Source organism: Perissodus microlepis, chromosome 7 (assembly GCF_051167445.1).
Source record: "Perissodus microlepis isolate ML-2025 ecotype Zambia chromosome 7, ASM5116744v1, whole genome shotgun sequence".
Classification (NCBI taxonomy): domain Eukaryota; kingdom Metazoa; phylum Chordata; class Actinopteri; order Cichliformes; family Cichlidae; genus Perissodus; species Perissodus microlepis.
In genome coordinates, this window is record NC_140467.1 from 58,606,440 (window position 1) to 58,624,930 (window position 18,491).

The 18,491-nt window shown below is 42.2% G+C and overlaps 1 protein-coding gene across 2 annotated transcripts in view; it reads left to right on the top strand.

Moving 5' to 3' along the window:
- Positions 1-16,143, top strand: part of hipk3a (homeodomain interacting protein kinase 3a) — a 29,786-nt gene extending 13,643 nt beyond the window's left edge. Inside the window, exons 5-18 of one of the 2 annotated variants that reach the window (XM_084936278.1) lie at positions 3,347-3,470; positions 5,363-5,482; positions 6,057-6,143; positions 6,290-6,474; positions 6,625-6,787; positions 7,137-7,260; positions 7,396-7,490; positions 7,693-7,847; positions 8,138-8,299; positions 8,388-8,756; positions 8,923-9,084; positions 9,209-9,483; positions 10,650-10,798; positions 11,867-16,143. In XM_084936278.1, coding sequence (XP_084792404.1) covers positions 3,347-3,470; positions 5,363-5,482; positions 6,057-6,143; positions 6,290-6,474; positions 6,625-6,787; positions 7,137-7,260; positions 7,396-7,490; positions 7,693-7,847; positions 8,138-8,299; positions 8,388-8,756; positions 8,923-9,084; positions 9,209-9,483; positions 10,650-10,798; positions 11,867-12,397 — 2,701 coding nt within the window. In that variant the 3' untranslated portion in view covers positions 12,398-16,143. The remainder of the gene's footprint in view (positions 1-3,346; positions 3,471-5,362; positions 5,483-6,056; positions 6,144-6,289; positions 6,475-6,624; positions 6,788-7,136; positions 7,261-7,395; positions 7,491-7,692; positions 7,848-8,137; positions 8,300-8,387; positions 8,757-8,922; positions 9,085-9,208; positions 9,484-10,649; positions 10,799-11,866) is intronic. The other variant, XM_084936279.1, reaches the window with a different exon arrangement.
- The last annotated feature ends 2,348 nt before the right edge of the window (positions 16,144-18,491 follow it).

The following is an 18,491-nucleotide window of genomic DNA, read 5'->3' on the forward strand; positions in this document are numbered from 1 at the left end:
AAAATGCAACAGAAAGCAAAGACATGCTTCAAATGTTGCTGCTCTGGTTGACGTGTTTCCTGCAACATGAGATGCTGCCGTTGTTTGATATGTAATCATGATGAATCAGCTCTGCTTGCAGTTTGTTCAAGCACAGGGTTCACGTGTCCTGTACCAAGTCCCATCACATCAACATCAATTAAACACGTGTCCGGAGAGAGTGTGTGTGTGTGTGTCCGTAGTTATTTCTGTTCTCTGAACACCGCAGCAGTGTGTTGCCATACTGTATGCACTGTTTATTCGTGTCGTAGCTGCTGCTCTCTAGTGAGACTAGTTAGTTCTGGAACCTGGTTTGCCTGCCAAACACCTGTGGGTGTGTGCGGGAGTGTCAGCTGTGTGTTGTGTGATGAGCTTTTATAGATCTGGAAGGCTGCTGCTATTGCTCTGGGGGGCAACAACAACACATGCACGCGCACATACACACTCCTCTCTTCAGGTTTATTTTTGTGTGTGTCCATCTCTCCCTTGACCATATGCATGTGGACTGTTTATTTTTGCTATAGGCCTGTAATGCACAGCTGAACTGAGTTTTTGCTTGTGTAGTTGGTGGAGAATAGCATCTTGTATCTTCCTTAGATAAAGTGACAGAATGAGTGGTCTTAATACTGACTAAAATTTAAGTGCAGTTGAAGCTTACCAACATGGGCTGTACTGTCTAAACTAGAGAGATTGACTCTTCCGTTTCAAAATGTCAACCTCGAGGAATCGCTTTCAGGTGTAGTGGAGTCTTTCCCATTTACCATACCATTTAAGCATCAACACTTGGGTAGTTTATAATTACTGTAAATCATTACTACTGACTCTAGATTTAATAGCAGCTAAGAATAGACACAGTCACCGAAGACTTTTCAGTTACTTACTGGTACCTTTACAGATGCCCTTTTACCTTCAGGACTGCCTTGATTTTGTTTTTTTTGTTTTTGTTTTGTTTTTTTGTGGCATGGTTTTAACAAGCTGTTGTTGGTGACGATTTGTCTGTTGCACATTTATAATGAGAACCTCCTGTTCTGCCACATCCCAAAGGTGCTCTATTGGATTGAGATCTGGTGACTGTGGATGCCATTAGAGTACAGTGAACTCATTGTTATGTTCAAGAAACCAATTTGAACTGTGTGATGTGGCATATTATCCTGCTGGAAGTAGCCATCAGAAGATGGTTATGTTGTTGACATAGTTTCCAACAATACCCAAGTAGACATTTACACATTTGCACATGCTCAGTTGGTACTAAAGGGCCCAAAGTGTGCTAAGAAAATAACCTTCACAGCATTACACCACCACTGGACTGACCTGTTGATACAAAGCAGGATGGCACCACACTCTCATGTTGCTTGTGCAGATGTTGCAGCAAAAATTAAGATTTCAGGAGACCAAGCAATGTTTTTGGTGAGTTCATACAAATTGTAGCCCATCTGATTCAACATTTTCACAAGTGATTATTTAAGTTACTGTTGTCTTCCTATCAGCATGAAACCGTCTGGAAGTTTTCCTCTGTTGGTATTAACAAAGCATTTTTCTGGATACTTTGTCCTTTTCAGACCATTCTCTGTAAAACTTAGAGATGGCTGTGTTGGGGGAAATCCCAGTAGACCAGCTGTGGGACACTGCTACGTTCAGTGTCACTAAACTCTGCTTTCTTCCCCTTTCTGGTGCTCAGTTTAAACTTGACTGTGTGTACGTGTCCAAATGCATTGAGTTGCTGCCGTGTGATCTGTTCTTGACTTTAAGGAAACAGCAGAAGCACATGGGTGTGATGACAGTTAAAACAAGAACCACTGTTTCCTCTTCCTACATCAGAATAATACACTGGTTGTAATCTCCAGCAGCATTGTCTTATTTTATGACTGCAGTTTCTCAACAAGGGACATTATGTATCTATTTTTATTTGTTGTTTTAATAAATATGAATCATTTTTTAAATTCATTATTTTAGTAACAATTTTAAAAGTATTTTATTAGCCTCTGTTTGTTTGAAAAATGGTTGGTTTTTGGTTTGTCAGATAAAACCAACCACTTCAAGCATGTTTAAAACAAGGAAACCCACAATCACCATCTTAGTCCCTGCTACAGGACTGTTCTGTAAATGTTTGAGGCCATCTACCCCAAGGCTCTTTTTGGTGTTGCATAACTGAACTTCTTCCTCCTGAATGAGCAATGGGAAATGGCAAAGTGTAATTTCCTGCAAGCCAAGGAGGGCAGAAAGCCTGGGCTCTGTAAAAATGAACTTGACATATGCGTTTGTGTGTCTACACACAAGCAGACACTCTCACAGACATGTACACACAGAGCGATGACTGATGGCCCCATTTATCACCCAGTAATGCGGTTACATTATCGTCCTGCGTCCAGTTGTTGCTTGGCAACAGTCATTTTCCCTGTGGTCGTTACAGCAGTGGTTGCTGTTTGCAGCAGTGTTTCTCAGCTGCTGTGTCCAGGCCTGATAGGGCATTGTTTTCATCCACCGGCTCAAGAAACTACTGCAAGATTACGAGACCCAGTAAATTGCGCAAGTGGCAAAGTCCATTCTTTGAAAGAGATTTAGTTCTTTTGTTGCCGGAATGAATGCACGTCATATGGATGTAGTTTTTGGTTTAAGTTCTTAGAATATCCTGCTGACAACATGGTAACTGGTTCCTTTTTGACAGTCACATGCCAGGCAGCATGGTGGTATTCATAATGTTCCTTATGTTATAATACAGAAAGATTCATTGTTGAAACAAAGTTTTTAACCATGTCTTAGTTAAACATGCCAGGGCAAATCAGCTTCTGTCCTTGTATCCTATGGGTCAGTTCTGTCATCAATGATGCTAAAAATGGGTACCAGCCATAAGAGATCTTTTTGCTGAAATACCAGAAAATTGTTCCAAACAAATAACAATTATGCACCAAGTTCTTACAATAATCTGTTTTTCTTGAATGGTTTTCATGGTTCTGTCTTCCCACATTGCCACAACGATCTTAGTTTCAGAAAATTTCATTGTGTTCTAAATGTAACTGTTAACTATGCAACTAAACAGACAAGTCCAGAAGTGCAAGTTTCTCATCCACTAGTCCCTGGGCTGTCTTTAATGCCCTGGGTATATGCTTGGTGTCTGCTGAGCTGTTTTACCTTTTTGTTCCCATAAACATTCCTGTTCAACCTCTTTTGAGCTCCATCCAACAAAAGCTGCAGCGGTCCCAGCCTTTCCACTCTTGTCAATCCATACTTATTTTGTTGTTCTCTGGGTTGTGTCAGTATGACCTGTTTGTGATTATACTTGGTGAACAACTCCCCGGCGTAACCTTTTCTTTCTCTTTTCTCTCCACAGGGCTCCAGAGATTATTTTGGGCCTGCCATTTTGTGAGGCCATAGACATGTGGTCGCTGGGATGTGTGATAGCTGAGCTCTTCTTGGGTTGGCCTCTCTACCCTGGAGCGCTGGAGTACGACCAGGTGACTTTCCCCTCCCGCACACACGCACACAAACGCGCACACACATGCACACACATGCACACTCTCAAGGACAGAAAGCCTGAAGAAGGAGACCTTTCATAAATGAAGGTGGAGAAAATAAAATTAAACCTCATTTTTGCAGAAAATAAATTTAGTGTGTGTAATTCATTCTTGGCTGTTTTCTCCCAGGAGCCCAACGATAGTATTTTTATTACACAGTTAAACCTTCATTTGTTGTTGCTTCCCAATCTCTCTCCTGCTTTATGACTGTGGTCCAACAAATCCTTGATGAAATCCACCTAATACTAATCTGGACTAAGTGAATCAGGAAATTGTTCCTGGCAGTGTGTGATTATCTTCCCACAGGGTTGGGCGATCTAAACTATACAACAGGGACCCTAAATGGAGTCCCCCGGCAAGGGAGAGGGAGCATGGGAACAGGCCCATAACACATTCACAGACTAGTGCAGGATTTGACCATAGTCAGCTCATCGGGGTCCAGAATGAAGGCCATCATGAGTTTAGAAATTTGAATGGAAAAAAGTTGGACACCGTTGTGTGTTTTGACATGAATTTCAAACATCAAATAATCAAACGTAGCTGTTTTTTGTTTTGTTTTTTTTAAAGAATCGATTGCTTGGTTTGGCAACCAAGCAATCGATTCTTTAAAATCGTCCCTGCTTTATTGTGTGTTCCTCAGTGTTTTTGGAGGTCCTTGTTCCTCTAGAAGCAGCTAATGCTTTGAACTGTCATCAGTCAGAGAGTAGCTGATAGTCATCCGCTGAGCTTTGACAGCTCTGTATCACAGGGCCATGCCAGGACACACACTCACGCGTGCACATCGAGTCCCCAAAAGCATGCTGTCCTATGCCAAGGCTCACTGCAGTTCCACTCTACACAGCAAAATGTATTTATAAACATAAGCCTGATGGTAGACAAGTGCGCACACTCACACGTGCACACATAACACACACTTGTGCACACATAGACAGTGTGGTTGGCGTTCAGTGCACCATCAGCAGGTTCTCAGTCCAGTGCTCTCTGGCAAGTCAGTGTATTTGTTCTAGGCCGTAGACACGACATGTACACACATACACACTGTAAAATTGTTACTGTAGGATTTGTTTTTCATGGAATTTCTGGAGTATCGTAGTATTTAAGATGTTTAATCAAGCCTGGGGGGTCAGCTCAACCAATCTTGGTAAAAGACAGCCTACATCTGGGCAAGATGGTTTACTTCTGTGTTATCACACTGTGAAGGTAATCCCACCTTCAGTGGCATTTTAAAATGTCTCACAAATTAGTAAAATTAAGCATGGGCTGATAAATAGAAATGGATTTTCATGCTCATTAAATAAACATCAGATAGAGGCCTGCACATCCCAATAAAAACATTGTGAAATTACATGATTCAGCTGTGTTAAACTTTGTGATTTCTTGCAGTCAACTACAAAGAAAGTTTGGACTTGTTAGTGCGAGGGGGAAAGGGTAAAAGGTGGCCATCCTTGCTTACACATGGACTGAGAACATTTGAATCTGTCACTTAACATTTGAGCCTTTGATTACATTTTGTGGGTGAAGATTGTTATTAATAGAATGGTTTCTCCAACATGCACTATGGGGTACATGTTGGAGAAAGTGTTTCAGTCTAGCTTATGTTCTTTTTAAAGAATAGTCATATACATATTTACACAAGCAGAGTGCATCAGCTGATTTAAACTAATATAGAAACTGGGTAAAATTCATTACATTCATGATGATCATGTTGTGTGGTTTTATGCAGTGATTATGTAAGTTGTTGTGACTGATTGTGACTTTCCTGTTATTTTCTTCTTCCTCCCTTCCTCTGCCTCTTCCTCACTGCGTCCTGTCTGCTTTCTTGCACCGCTCAGATCCGGTACATCTCTCAGACTCAAGGCCTGCCTCCCGAGCAGCTGCTCAACAAGGGGACCAAGACCTCTCGTTTCTTCTCCAAAGAATCAGATTCTCCCTATGCATCGTGGAGACTAAAAGTATGTGCATTCAGATCCTACAAAAATACACACATATATGACACAAACACAATGTCTGCCTCTTCCTGCCAACTACACGTCATTAAAAGTCAGTAATTGTTCATTAAAATTTTAGAAAAAAGTCAAGTGAAAGATCCTTGCAGTCAGGGAAAAATAAGAAGTGGCAGTACATTCCCAATAGGAAACAGCTGCATGATCTTTTCCAAACAGAACAAAGCCGGCAAACCCGGAGGAAAGCCGAAGGAAATGTGAAACTGTGTTTAGACTACCTGCTGAGCTGACTTTAAATACAGTTTAAATGAATGTAAGCCGAGTGTTTATCTGTACGTGTACTTTCCAGCAAAACTCAGTTGGAACAAGTTGCGCGTCCAGATTTGCATGCTGACGTGTATAGTTTGCTCTCCCTGCTTGTATACTTTGTCTAATAGTCCAACCTTTCATCCCTCATCTCTGAAACAAATCCAGTAGTAATTTCCAAAACACAGAGATGCAAACCCCTGCTTATACAAAAGTCTTAACATATTACATTTATGTGTCTGAAATATTTATCTTCATGTTCCTGTTCATCCTCCAGACAACAGAAGAGCATGAGAAAGAGACAGGACTTAAATCCAAAGAGGCCAGAAAGTACATCTTCAGCTGTCTGGATGACATAGCCCACGTGAGTCTTTATAAACCAAATCACTTGGATCGGTTTCAAACCACACCAGACACAAATAAAACACCTTACAATACAATACAAGTCTTACCTTCACAAAATATATATTTAAACCTAAGTTTGTGGCTGTGACTTGCTCTGTCAATTAGGTGAACTTGGTGCTGAGTCCTGATAACGCTGACATGCAAGCAGAGAAGGCAGACAGGCGGGAGTTTGTGTCTCTGCTTAAGAGCATGCTGTTGATCGATGCCGAGGACAGGACTGTTCCCACCAGTGTCCTCAGTCACCCCTTTCTCACTATGACTCATCTTCTGGACTACCCTCACAGCAACCAGTAAGGCTACGACAGCTCACAAGATGTGTTGATTTTCACATTCCTGTGTGCTTCCTTTCTCCTGTCTAACTTAGAGCACACTGGCATGGTAAAAATACATTATGTACTCGTGAACCACAAACATACAGCTTCCCTTGTCACCCTTACCAGTGTGCAGTCATCTTTCCGCATCATGGACATGTGCCACACTCGGTCCAGCAATGCAGTTTTTGACGCTCTCAACCAGAACACCATTCATTTCTCAAGGCCACCTCTAGCTCCCACTGCCTCCTCTGGCCTCCTGGGCTACAGCAACATACCAATCCACACTCAGGTGAGATTGTGCTAGGAATAGGTTTAGTCTGTCATTCAGCACAAGTGCCTAAATGCCTCTAAACATGTACAATTAATTAACATATTGTTTCTGTTGGCATATTCTTTAATGTTGACCTGAAGTTGCTGTAATGCATCACTGTAGTAAACTGGATTAAATATTTCTGTCACATTGACTTCACTGGCACCGCTGTCATTATCTTCTTTTCATGGCTAACCTTTGTTGTGTCTCTCTTTGTCACCGCTCCTTTTCATTTCCTCTCTTCTCCTCTACCTTCTCACCTGATTTCTGTCTATCACTCAACGCTCTCTGCTCTGCCGTTGCCTCTGTGTACACGTACCTGAAGCAGGCTATCACCCAGTCGGCTCCATCAGTGTTGCATCCGGGGATAGCTCTGACAACCGGAAATGGTCAGTTTGGGTGCAGTGACTCATTCCCACCTGCCCTCCTTCTTTGTCCTCCAACCATGCAAGGTATATCAACTGTTCATAGCTTCTTTTGGCAGTTACACAACATTCATTTTATATTTTCTAAGAAGTAACTTTACCAAAATGGCATAAAATTTAGTTATTGTGTAACAGTTTAATTTAATTTTTCTGTTTTTTAAGGCAACCTTAATCAGCCAGCAGGTTATTCTGTCCCCATGGCAACTCAGGCACCTCCTATACAACCCTTACCTGTGAGGCCTGGTGTAATAGCTCAGGTAAGCTCTGTACATGCAACAATAAGTTGAACTGTTAAAGAAGCAGTGGCAGACACACCCTGAGTAACTCTCAGCTCCCGTCGCCCTACTGCTGATGCGTCACTGAGTAAAAGCTTCAGTTCCTCAAAAACCACTTCTGACACCGATGGAGATCAAAAGAAGATTACATAACATCTATGATTTAACTCCTTTGTCCCTGTAGCAGGCCTGGTCTAACCGGGGGCAGCAGCTCCTTGTCCCAGCAGCCTGGCAGCAGATGACTCCAGTAGGGCCTCCTCCCTCTCACCCACCACCACCACCACCATCCTCCCTAACCAACGACACCACAGCTGGACCTCAGCGGATCAGCGACTGGGGGTGAGTCACAAAGACTTCTGGGGAAAGTCCCTGCTTGCAAGACTTACACTGGTCAACATTTTTCTGTCAAATTCTTTATTGGCATGTGTGCAAAAATGATAAGATTCATTTTGGGAATTACCAAATTATGTGCAAAGCAGGGTTGAAATATCATTACTGGAGTTCTTGTCATGAGTTGTAACTGTTTTTCTTATTATGTCACAGCATGTTTTCTATTCTCTTTATGCTTTTACCCAAAATATGGAGCTTCATGTTTCTCTTACACCCTTTGCTCTTAAAATCTGTAACAGGAAAGTGCGTCCACACAACAGCCACTATAACGCAGTGATCAAACAACCTCTTCTGACTAATCAGATGCCAGCGCTCTCGGCCCATCAGCCGATCAACATCGGCATAGCTCACGTTGTGTGGCCACAGCCAACCAATAAAAGGAACAGGCACAGTCACAACAGGTTGGCTTCTGCTCCTTGTGCACGTCTTTGGATTTTAAATTCTCTGTCACTGATATATTAAACATTTATGAAATAATTCTGTTTAAAGGAACCTGTCTCACTCCAGCAACGTCCACATCACTGGATGTCGGACCCCCAAAATGGCTGATGCTGTTGAACAGGCAGTGGCAGGAAGGGAGCAGCCTCAAAGGGAGGTGCCTTTAGTGGAAACCAGGCAACCAGAAGTTCAAAACACAGATGAGGATGATGATGATGCAGAGGAGGAAGTGAGCTGCTTCAAAGAGGTGGCGACGAACGCTAATAGAGAGTCGGACTTGCTCAGGCAGCGAGATGTGGCGGTTCTGATGGCCGACACTGACGGGAGCCCCACGCCCAGCGTTATCAGCATCCGCAGTGATCTGACAGATGCAGAGGATGAGGGTGGGGAGGAACAACCACTGAGGTGCCGTCTGAATGAGTGAGTATAATCAGGAAAATGAACTCGTTCAAGCTCGCCCTGCTTATGAGGGAAAACATGTCAGCTTCACGTACAACATTCTGTGAAAGTCCCTGCATTATACAAGAGACTACCTCTAAATTTGGCTGTTTCAGACTAAAAAAAAAATCTAAAAACGTCTCCTCAGGTGCAAAGAGAAGTGTGTGTGTGAGGCTTGCGGAAACACCAGTTTGTCTATGGAGAGAGTGTGCTCACTGAGCAGCCCCGACAGCAGCCTCAGCACCAGTTCGTTTGCCTCCAACTCTCTTCAGTCCAGCCCTTCAGTCTCACCATGCAAGAGAGCCAACAGGTAGAAGTTTACATCCTTCAATAACTAAAAAAAAAGTTGCTCAACAGAAAAACACTGAAAACACTTTTAAGTAGCGGTTGCTTGAATCTTCTTTATGCTTGTTTGTCCCTCCCCTCCTGTTCAGCATGTCTGAGGATGATGGTCACGAGAGCGGCTGTGACACAGTGGAAGGCTCCCCCTCATCCGACACGTCGACTTCCCCTCGCGGCAACAGTTCCTATCGTTACCTTGACAACAGTAACCACAACAACCACCCGTCTTTGGCTGCCGTAGTAGCGCCACTACCTTCGCCTACTGTGCAGGGCAGGAGCCCACGTGGCATCAGGACAATGGTAGTTCCACCAATGAGAGTGCAGAATAACAACACTCAGGGGATAGAGGAGCGTGTCCAGAGAAACGGTCAGTGAAAACTGATTCTTCAATGCAAAGTTTGTCTATGTGTATAATTATAATCTGAGGTTGTTTTTGTGTTATTGTATCTTTTTGTTTGTTTTTTGTTACACGTACAGAGAGCTTTGCGCTGTTTTTGTTTGTTTTTTTTCTTTAAAAAGTGTATAAAAGTGGAGTTTTTAAACAACCCACCTGAAATAGTGGTGGTGGTGGGGTGGGGGTGGTCATGTTTTTGGCCCAGTTGTGTGGTCTGTCACCTGTGCTTTGGTGGTGTTTGCTTTACAGGTCATTTGGAAGCAGTAGGGGCTTACCGCCCCCTAGTGGGTCATAGAGGCTTTAACAGGTGATCAAGAGACAACAGCAGAAGACTTTCTTCTAGTCTAAGACCTCAAAAGATGCATCCATTGTAGGCAATGCTAACATTGCCTCTGTTATGGCTTTCCCTCCATTATTATTATTTCTTCTTCTTCTTCTTCTTCTATCAGTGATCCACATTATATTACAGTAGTTTCTAAAGGTTTACATAAAGACAGGACAGGATACTCTGTTGGATCCTACGTACGGAGGGGGAAACGAGGATGCATTTGGTTTGGTACTGGACCAGAGCTTGAGTTTTTGCCGTTGGTTCTTGCTGTGCAGCAAAAGTTATCCTAAGACACTGACATGAGATCAGTTTCTATACCCAGAATATAATTCTGTATAATAAATGTGTTAATTGTGCAGTGAGTTTAAAACTGATACAGATCAGAGTCTGAGGATCAACTTTGCTCAGATGCCATTTTCTGAGTGTCCATTGTCTTTTTTCCCCTTTGCCTGATTTTATGGATTTTCTTATCTGTTTAATGGTTCTGTGTTGTATGTGAAGATTCCCAGCTGTTTACATATATTCAGGAGTAAGGTTTTTTTTTGTTTGTTTGTTTGTTTTTTTTAACATTTTGAGTCATGACAGGTTAAAATATGTCATGTTAACTTAAATTAGTAATGGTCACATTTTGAGATGCCAAAAGTTTCATGTTCTTTAAACAGAGTAAACCTACTGTCACTCTGGTGTGCATTCTTGTTTGAAGTCATTGTGGTTGTTGCTGTTACTTTTTAGTCACACAGACTAAACCTGGAGTCTATTTTTGGTTTTGTATATGCTTTTGTTTGAATAATGTGTCTTCTGTCTCTTCCAGTCTTAGAGTCCTGGTCCCGGTCCAAAGGGCGATGCAGCTTCGTAGGACAACAGAGCACTCCCTCCTCCATCCCCCTCCTCCCATCTGCCCCCCTGCTGTCCCGACAGCAAAAGGTGACTGGGCAGCAGCACCCTCTGGGCTTTGGACAGGTCAGTTTGTGTCCTTTCTCTTGTTAATATATAGGCCGTTAACTGGTTTGAACTAAGGTTTGCTTCTACTTAGAGGAGATCATTCCAGGAGGACTCTGTTTCCCACACTCTGTATGTGGTACTGTGTGTTTGTCTATGAGGCTGACTGTAACAACAGTGAACAGCTGGAAGGGAAAACCAGGGATCAGGACTAACTTGTAAGAAGCCAGTGAACTTTCAAAGTAATAGTGAGGCAGATTTTAATCGACTACTAAGTCAATTGTAAATTTCATTTTTCTTCCCGATTTGAATTGAGTGTATGTTGCAAAGTTAAACAACCCACCCCAAGGATTAATGGCATATACTGATTCAGATATTGCCAGCTTGTGCAGTCAGCTGTATGTTTATACTCAAGAATCTGTCTTTTATGCTGCCACTGTTTACCAGGAAACTGCTGTTTCTGAGTGGCGGTAACATAATCTGCATCTCTGAAGCTTGTGTGCGTGTGTGTGTGTGTGGTCGCGTACTGGCAAAAACTTGAAAGTTTCTGCTTTCAGCCAAGAAATGGTTCACAGCATAGATTACATGGAAAGACAATGTGCTGTTTATACACTTTGTCTGCGATGGATTACTTACAGAGGTGCTGAAAGTTTTTGTTTCCCTTTTCTGAGCTCTTCCAATCTCTGTTCATGAAATGACTTAACCAGTGGCTTAGGACCAGCAAAAGAAAACTTGTTGAGCCAGTTGACTGGCTGCTGGTCCGTTCAGGCCAGTAATGGTTTCCAACATGCCCAGATATCACCCAGAGTTCACCTGTGAATCAAAAAGCTAAATCAGTAATCTCTAATATTGTTTTTTGTTGCTGCCAGTTGAAAGTAAAACAAGAGTTTTTTTTAGTGGAGTGGAAAACGCAGCAGCGTTAGGCTGTGTATCTATGAGCTCATGTTCACAGCAACAGACACGATTAATGTCAGTGTTCTGGTCTTACTCTGAGAGAGAAGAGCATGTGCATATATCAGAGGTCTCAGACTGCTCCTGTGTGAGTTGCGCCTGGTGTTAAATGAGTCTTCTTTGTCTGTCCTCCCTCAGGTGCAGCCGTACGCTTCAAACCAGAGCAGCAAAGAATGGAACGGCAACTATGGGCCTCTGCGGCCGCACGCCTACATTCCCCCTACTGTCCACACGCACACCTTCAGCCCCACACACACCTCAGCCGCCCCCCACACTCTGCTGTCCTACCCTCCCAGCGGCCCACTCACCACCGCCCACCATCCCCACCCCATCCTGTCTTCTCGCCCACCTCCTCCCCCTCTCCTCCAGCATGGCTACGGTCTTTCCCACCCCCAAGGAGGCGCTATAGTTCACCAGGTGACCCTGAGCATCAGCGCCCACCCTCACCACCCTGGACACCCCGCTCCCCACCCTCACAGGCTCCTCCCTTCCCCAACCATCCACCCGCACCACCAGCCTGGATACGCCACCCACCCCCACCAGTTCAAGCCTCCCTTCCCTCCTCCACCGCCCCCTCCTCACCCTTACATGGCCTCCCCAGCCACCTATACAGGCTTCCCTCTGAGCCCCACCAAGCTCAGCCACCACCCCCAGTTCTCTTATATCTGAGGAGCAGGGCGGGGCCACAGCAGTACCTTCTGGTCAGGAAGGGCCACGGGAAGTGGACAGGGGCATCAACCTGGGCCGGGAGAGCTAGCAGCAGAGCACAAAATGGACGCATGTAATGATGAAGATGAGCAAGAAGAAGATGGGAAGATGGAAAACAACGTATCATAGTGGACCGAGTAAGAAAAAAGTAACAATGCCGAAGATGACGTTAAAGTTTGGAGGACAAAGAAATTCCCAGCCTGTAATCCCGATTCATTGATTATGTTTTGATTGTCGGAGCATCTTGAGCTCTGAAAGACTTTCCGTGAAATCGACTAATGGAGGTAATAATAGATTAGAACCGCAAAGCTTTAAAGAGAGCGCAACGGGAGTGAATGAATTCATATGACAATAAGGAAATTTTAATTAAGAATGTGTCCTTTGCCTGTTACCTCCCATCAGTGGTTGTTTTTCAGAGAGTATGATCTAATTCACGGCTGGAAATAGTAGTTGTTGCTGTCAGGCGGCCCAGCCTCTCTCCCCCTTTATCCTTATTGCCTTGTAGCATGTACAAGCCGGTCAGATTGTGTTTGTTAAGCCATCCCAGTGTGTATCGACGACCGCTGATAGCCCCCCACCCCCTCTTTGTTTCGGGCAGACTGTACTGCTGCCCTCTCTTAGTGCCTTAAAACGAGTGTCTCTGACGTTACTTCAGGAGCTTATACAGTAGATTGTACATTTAAATAGTCTTGCAGCACTTAACCTACAGAGTTTAAATAAGATGGGCTTATTGGATACATATGAGGTTAATCCTTGTTTTTATGTTATAATATTGGCAAACGTTGGACTTGGGTGTGCTTTCTAAGTCAGAGTATGGATTTCTTTTAGCTAGAGGCTGCACACATAGGGCTTTGACTGAATGAGCTTTTTATGTACATAAAGAGTGATTTGATATTTTGATAATCGTTTTCTATTCACTATAATACTTAATTCACAACAGTATTGTCACTGTTTACTGTAACTGCAATACAATCTAGATAGACTCTGGGTTGCTGTGTTTTTATTATTTGGCATTTAGGCTAGACTTGCATTAATGCATTTTACGTTCTAGATTTTGGGAGTGGCATAGACTTTAAAAAAACATGAATTTTTATGTTTTTACTTTAAACTGCTTTTCAGTGTTTGAAATAACCTATCAACTTACAGTATCAGTGCTGGGCTATCGAGTATTAGAGTTATAATCGTTTGAAATTATTCATGTGAGGCAAACTTTTTTTTTTTTCTTTTTTTTTTTTTGGTCCATGTATTGAAGCCTGTTGTCAGTTTTGATACATTCCTTCAGGGTGGATGCATAGCCTTGATTTGTGTGTTTCTAGTGTTTTTCGACTTTCTTTTCCCCCCACCGTGTAGTAGAGCTGTGTCTTTACCCGTCATATCAACTGGTATTTTACTCCAATCAGCACCAAAGACTGTTTGTTTTTAATAATTACTGAAGCATGGTCGACGATATTTCTCTCTTTTTCACCTCCAGCATACTTGTTGCGGTTGTCAACATTGGAATATATTGTGAGATCTCTATTTTGAGTGTTTCGGTTGAGGTTTTATTATTATTATTATTTTCTGAGCTGTGTTTGGCAAATTGTTTTTTGGAATGTATTAGATAATAAGCTGCTATGTACTGATTATCTGCCACTTCGTAGCTGTGAATTTCGAGGATTAATCTCATTCTAGCCTGCATTCTCGCTCTTGTATTGTAGTTCTGACAGCTAGATACAATAGAAGTGGGGTTTATTTTGATCCTAGAGTATATTGAATGCTACTCTATATGCTAGTGCCTCTGTATATTGGCTTTGTTGTTTTGAAGTGATTGTAAACTGCTGTAATGGAAGTTATGAGTTTTCCTTTTCTTCCCCCCCCCTTTTTTTTTTTTTTTTAATTCAGTGCTTTTTGGTGTGTGTGTGTGTGTGTGTGCGTGTGTGTGTGTGTGTGTGTGTGTGTGTGTTTTGTGCGTATGTATTTAGCATCAGTATTTCAAACGTAGGCTGGATTCACTCTTTGATTCTGTGTGCTGTTGACGTATTATCGTTTTTCTTCTTATTTGCGTTATCGGACTGTATTCGCAATTCTTCGTACTGTACAACTAGTGCCTTTCTTCATACAAGTGGCTGAGAGATGATGTCTCGCATCAATATCAAAGCAGTCACGCGTTAAGACTAGTTTTCTTTCTAACGGGATCAGATCCTGTTTTCACAAAAAAAGAAAAGGAAAAAAAAAATCCAAAGTTTGTTTGTTAGACCGACATGACGTCTAAAAACAATCCCTCTTTTCACAGAATCCTAAGAAGGTTCAAGTCAGGGAATGTTTCATCGTGCTCACCGTACTTGTGCAGTACTCCAGAACATAGGGCCTGAACATACACAAATGCAAAGCTTTACTCTCAAACAGTGAATGTATTTGTGGAACTCGACATCTGTTTGTGGTTTTCAAATGTTGTTGCGTTTCTGTTGGCTGCACAGCTTTTTTTTTTTCTTGCTTTTTTTTTGTGATTGGGATGTTGATATGCAGCTATTACTATAGGCAGACATCATGTGTTTCAGTCAGGGGCTCCTTCAAAAGGCTTTATCTATCAATTAATATTCAAAGGTTTAGCTCCAAAGTTATCCCACCCTGATCTGCTTATTGTATTACATCATATTGGTTTTTGCTATGTTGCTTAATTAATGGATGTATCCTGTTTGGTTTTTTTGTCTACTATTCTACCGCGTTGATGAATTTTAAGTGATGCGCAATGGTTCGCAGTTTGGCTTGGAGTGCAACTGCACCGTAACATGTACTCCACTCCAAGGAAAATCAGTTTTTAAATCCTGTGGCGTGCAGCCCCTGTGTGTATTCTTTGTCAGCCACGCACAGGTGATGAGATGTACCAAATTCAGCAACATCGCACGCCACAACCCCCTCCCTCCCTCTCCATTTGAGGTTAACAATCTCAAAGGCCCTAGAGGGGTTGCACAGCCCAGGATCCAAAAGCACTTGGTGCTCAGCATCCTCGAGCAGGCCTGAGGACTGCTCGGACACCAATAAAACACAAGGGGAAAGCTGAACTTTCTGTGACAGAGTTCCTCCTATAGGCATTGTAACTAACGAGTCCCTCTTATAAAAAACTAAACCAAAAAAGCAATAATCCAAAAATGGCTCCACTCTTAACACTAAAATTTGGACCCCCAGGCCTGCCGTTATTGGCGTTATATCAAAGCTACCAAACATCCTCTCAATGTCTCATATGGACTGAAAAATAAGCAGTGTGAACACATGAATTTTTGTATGGCACCTATGAAATTATCGGGTAAACATTTGTTGTACTTGGACACAATTATGTAGACATGATTGCTAAATTGAATCTGTTACTGTTCTAAATGTGTAGATTTGTGTGGCTTTGATTTTTCATTTTGGTTTTATTTTTTATCTTAAATGCTACACTTGTGTGACATGTAGCAACTGCACTGTGCAATATACATCAATTTGAGGACTGGGGAAATGATAATTGTTTGGTTGTAATTATGTGTGTCTTACCAGTTTGCAGTTGTTTTCCTGCCCCTCGCCCCTCCTCTAGTTCTCAGTGAGTTTCAGTGTGACCAAGCCGTATATACTTTGTCACAAAAAGCGGGTTCCTTCTTGGTGACTCTTATTGGTGAGTGTCAAATTATGAAATGATGGTGTACCATGTCAAGATTCACTTGGAATTAAAAAAAAAAAAATCTTTTGCTTCAGTCTGTGTCTGCCTCTGATTGTACATGATGATTCGTGAAAGTTTATTTAAAGGGATCAAAACACGAAATGTGTTTGTTGGGATCATATTAAAGTGGACCCATTGTGTTCATTTCTAGTTCCATATTTTTATCCCTGAACTGTACTACAACGGCTTGGCCTGACTGACAATATTCCTCATTTCTCCTATACTGGCCTTTGTGCTCCCTCTTGGCTCATCCAGTGTCTGAAATTAGTGCAGAGCAATACTGCAGCATTGATCCGATACCAATTCAACACAGGGCCAGTATTTCCAGTGCTGATTCTGATACTTTACACCGATTATGTAGGGGAGAGCAGTGTGTTGTGATTTATCAGATTACTCATCATTAGTTTGCAAATTCTGAACATGATTAAATCACAGATTTTCATGTATTTTAAAAATGGGTATTTTGGAGGCTGGGATGCAAATGGGGCAGACCCAGGACACGCTGGAGAGATTATATCTCTCGGCTGGCCTGTGAACGTCTTGGTGTTCCCGCAGACAAGCTGGAGGAGGTGCCTGGGGATAGGGAGGCCTGGGCTTCTCTGCTTAGACCTCTCCCCCGCGACCCAGCTCCAGATAAGTGGAAGAAGATGGATAGTTGGACTGTAAATGTGCCTCTCTCTAGTGAAAGTAATCAAAGTACTGATCCTCTCACACTTGTATCAATCTGATACAATGCCAATGTTGGTATTGATGCTATCAATATTTGTCTTGATCCGCCCACCTCCCTCTGAAACAAAGTGCCTAACACTACATTTAACCCTGCTGTTTCTCTGTTGTACGCATTTTTAGTAAGGCATAATTAACAAAAAGGCTAGAGAGATGAAAGGATGCCAAGCTTATATCAGGCCAAAGTCACATGCATTGTTTCTTAAATTCTGAAATTAAGTGGTCATCCAATAAAGATCTGGTACTTCATATGTATGTTGATGATACGGTAATTTTTACACAAGCCAAAACTGCTGATGATGCAGCCCATTAGCTTTCATTGGCATTACATGATTTACAAAAATGGTGACTCATGCCTTAAGGTAAAAAAGACCATATCATTGTTTTTTAGTAAACCTGCTGCCTGTCGCAAAGCTATGTATTCCTCACTGAAGAGTCCTTTTTTTCACAGGCATGGAATAAAAATGTTCAGCAACTCATAAAATACAAGTCAAAAAGTGAAAGGAAGGTAATGTTACAGCCTACCTTTGGCTTTTTTGGGTGGCTTCGGCTTGGACTTTGGGCAGGTGCAGTGACTGCAGGCCCAGGAATTGCACCATATACGCATGGGAACCATTGTCTGCTATAGATTATATCAGACAGATACTTTACTTTCTTTCGTTATTGAAAGTCTGATCATTCTACTTAGGGTGCTGATCCAGAAACTGGTGCTTTCAAGATTAAAATAAAAAGAATAGCACCTGAACCTCTTGCTTTAAAGAACATTACAGGTGATCAGGCGCAGTGAGTTACAGCCAACAAGGAGTCACGCAGTTTTTGTGTGCATGTCTGTGCACGTGGACATTTATTATAGCTTTGTTTTATCTTCACAGAGTGGTTTTATCATTCATTTAGCACACCACCCACTCTTTTTATTCATTTATTTATTTTAGCTTTTTAAAATGCTGATGGAAACAAAACATTTGGCAGGTTCCCACAACTACTTTTACTTTGAAAGAAGGCCTGGAAGTTTTATTTTTTGCCTGCAGTAGTCCACAAGTCACATCGCTGCTTGGTGCCAGAATAATTATGATGATGCACTAACCAAAAATGAAACTCAATGCTTCACAATCCAGTTGCCTCCATATGAAAACAGCCCTTTAAGGTTAAACATTCAAATCTCAGACACGGATTCCCTGTCAGAATAAATGTTTCAAGCTTTCTGTTAACCTGTCACCAAATTTACATTTTGAACATTTGATTTTCAATTTGATTGTTCAGGTTTAGCCAGCAACATCTATAGATTTTGCATCTCTATCATAGATAACATGGCTGAAAGTCAAGATCTTTGGTCCTGAAAATGTTCCCCAAGTGACTCCTGAAAAACAGCAGCACAGAGAAACTTTCAGCACCTTTAGCAGCAATAAGTTGAAGCAGTGGTTTTTTGTATGATTTCATTACTGTTTCACATCACTGTGGAGGAATTTCGGCCCACTCTTCTTTACGGTGTTTCTTCAGTTTATTGAAGTTTGGGTGTATTTGTTTATGCACATCTCTCTCTTACGGTTGCACCAAAGGATTTCCATCAAGTTGAACCAGTGGCTGATGACAAACCAACCGACACACCTGAGTCACTCACTTTCTTAAATGCACTCAGTCTCACTGGCTCTGTTTATT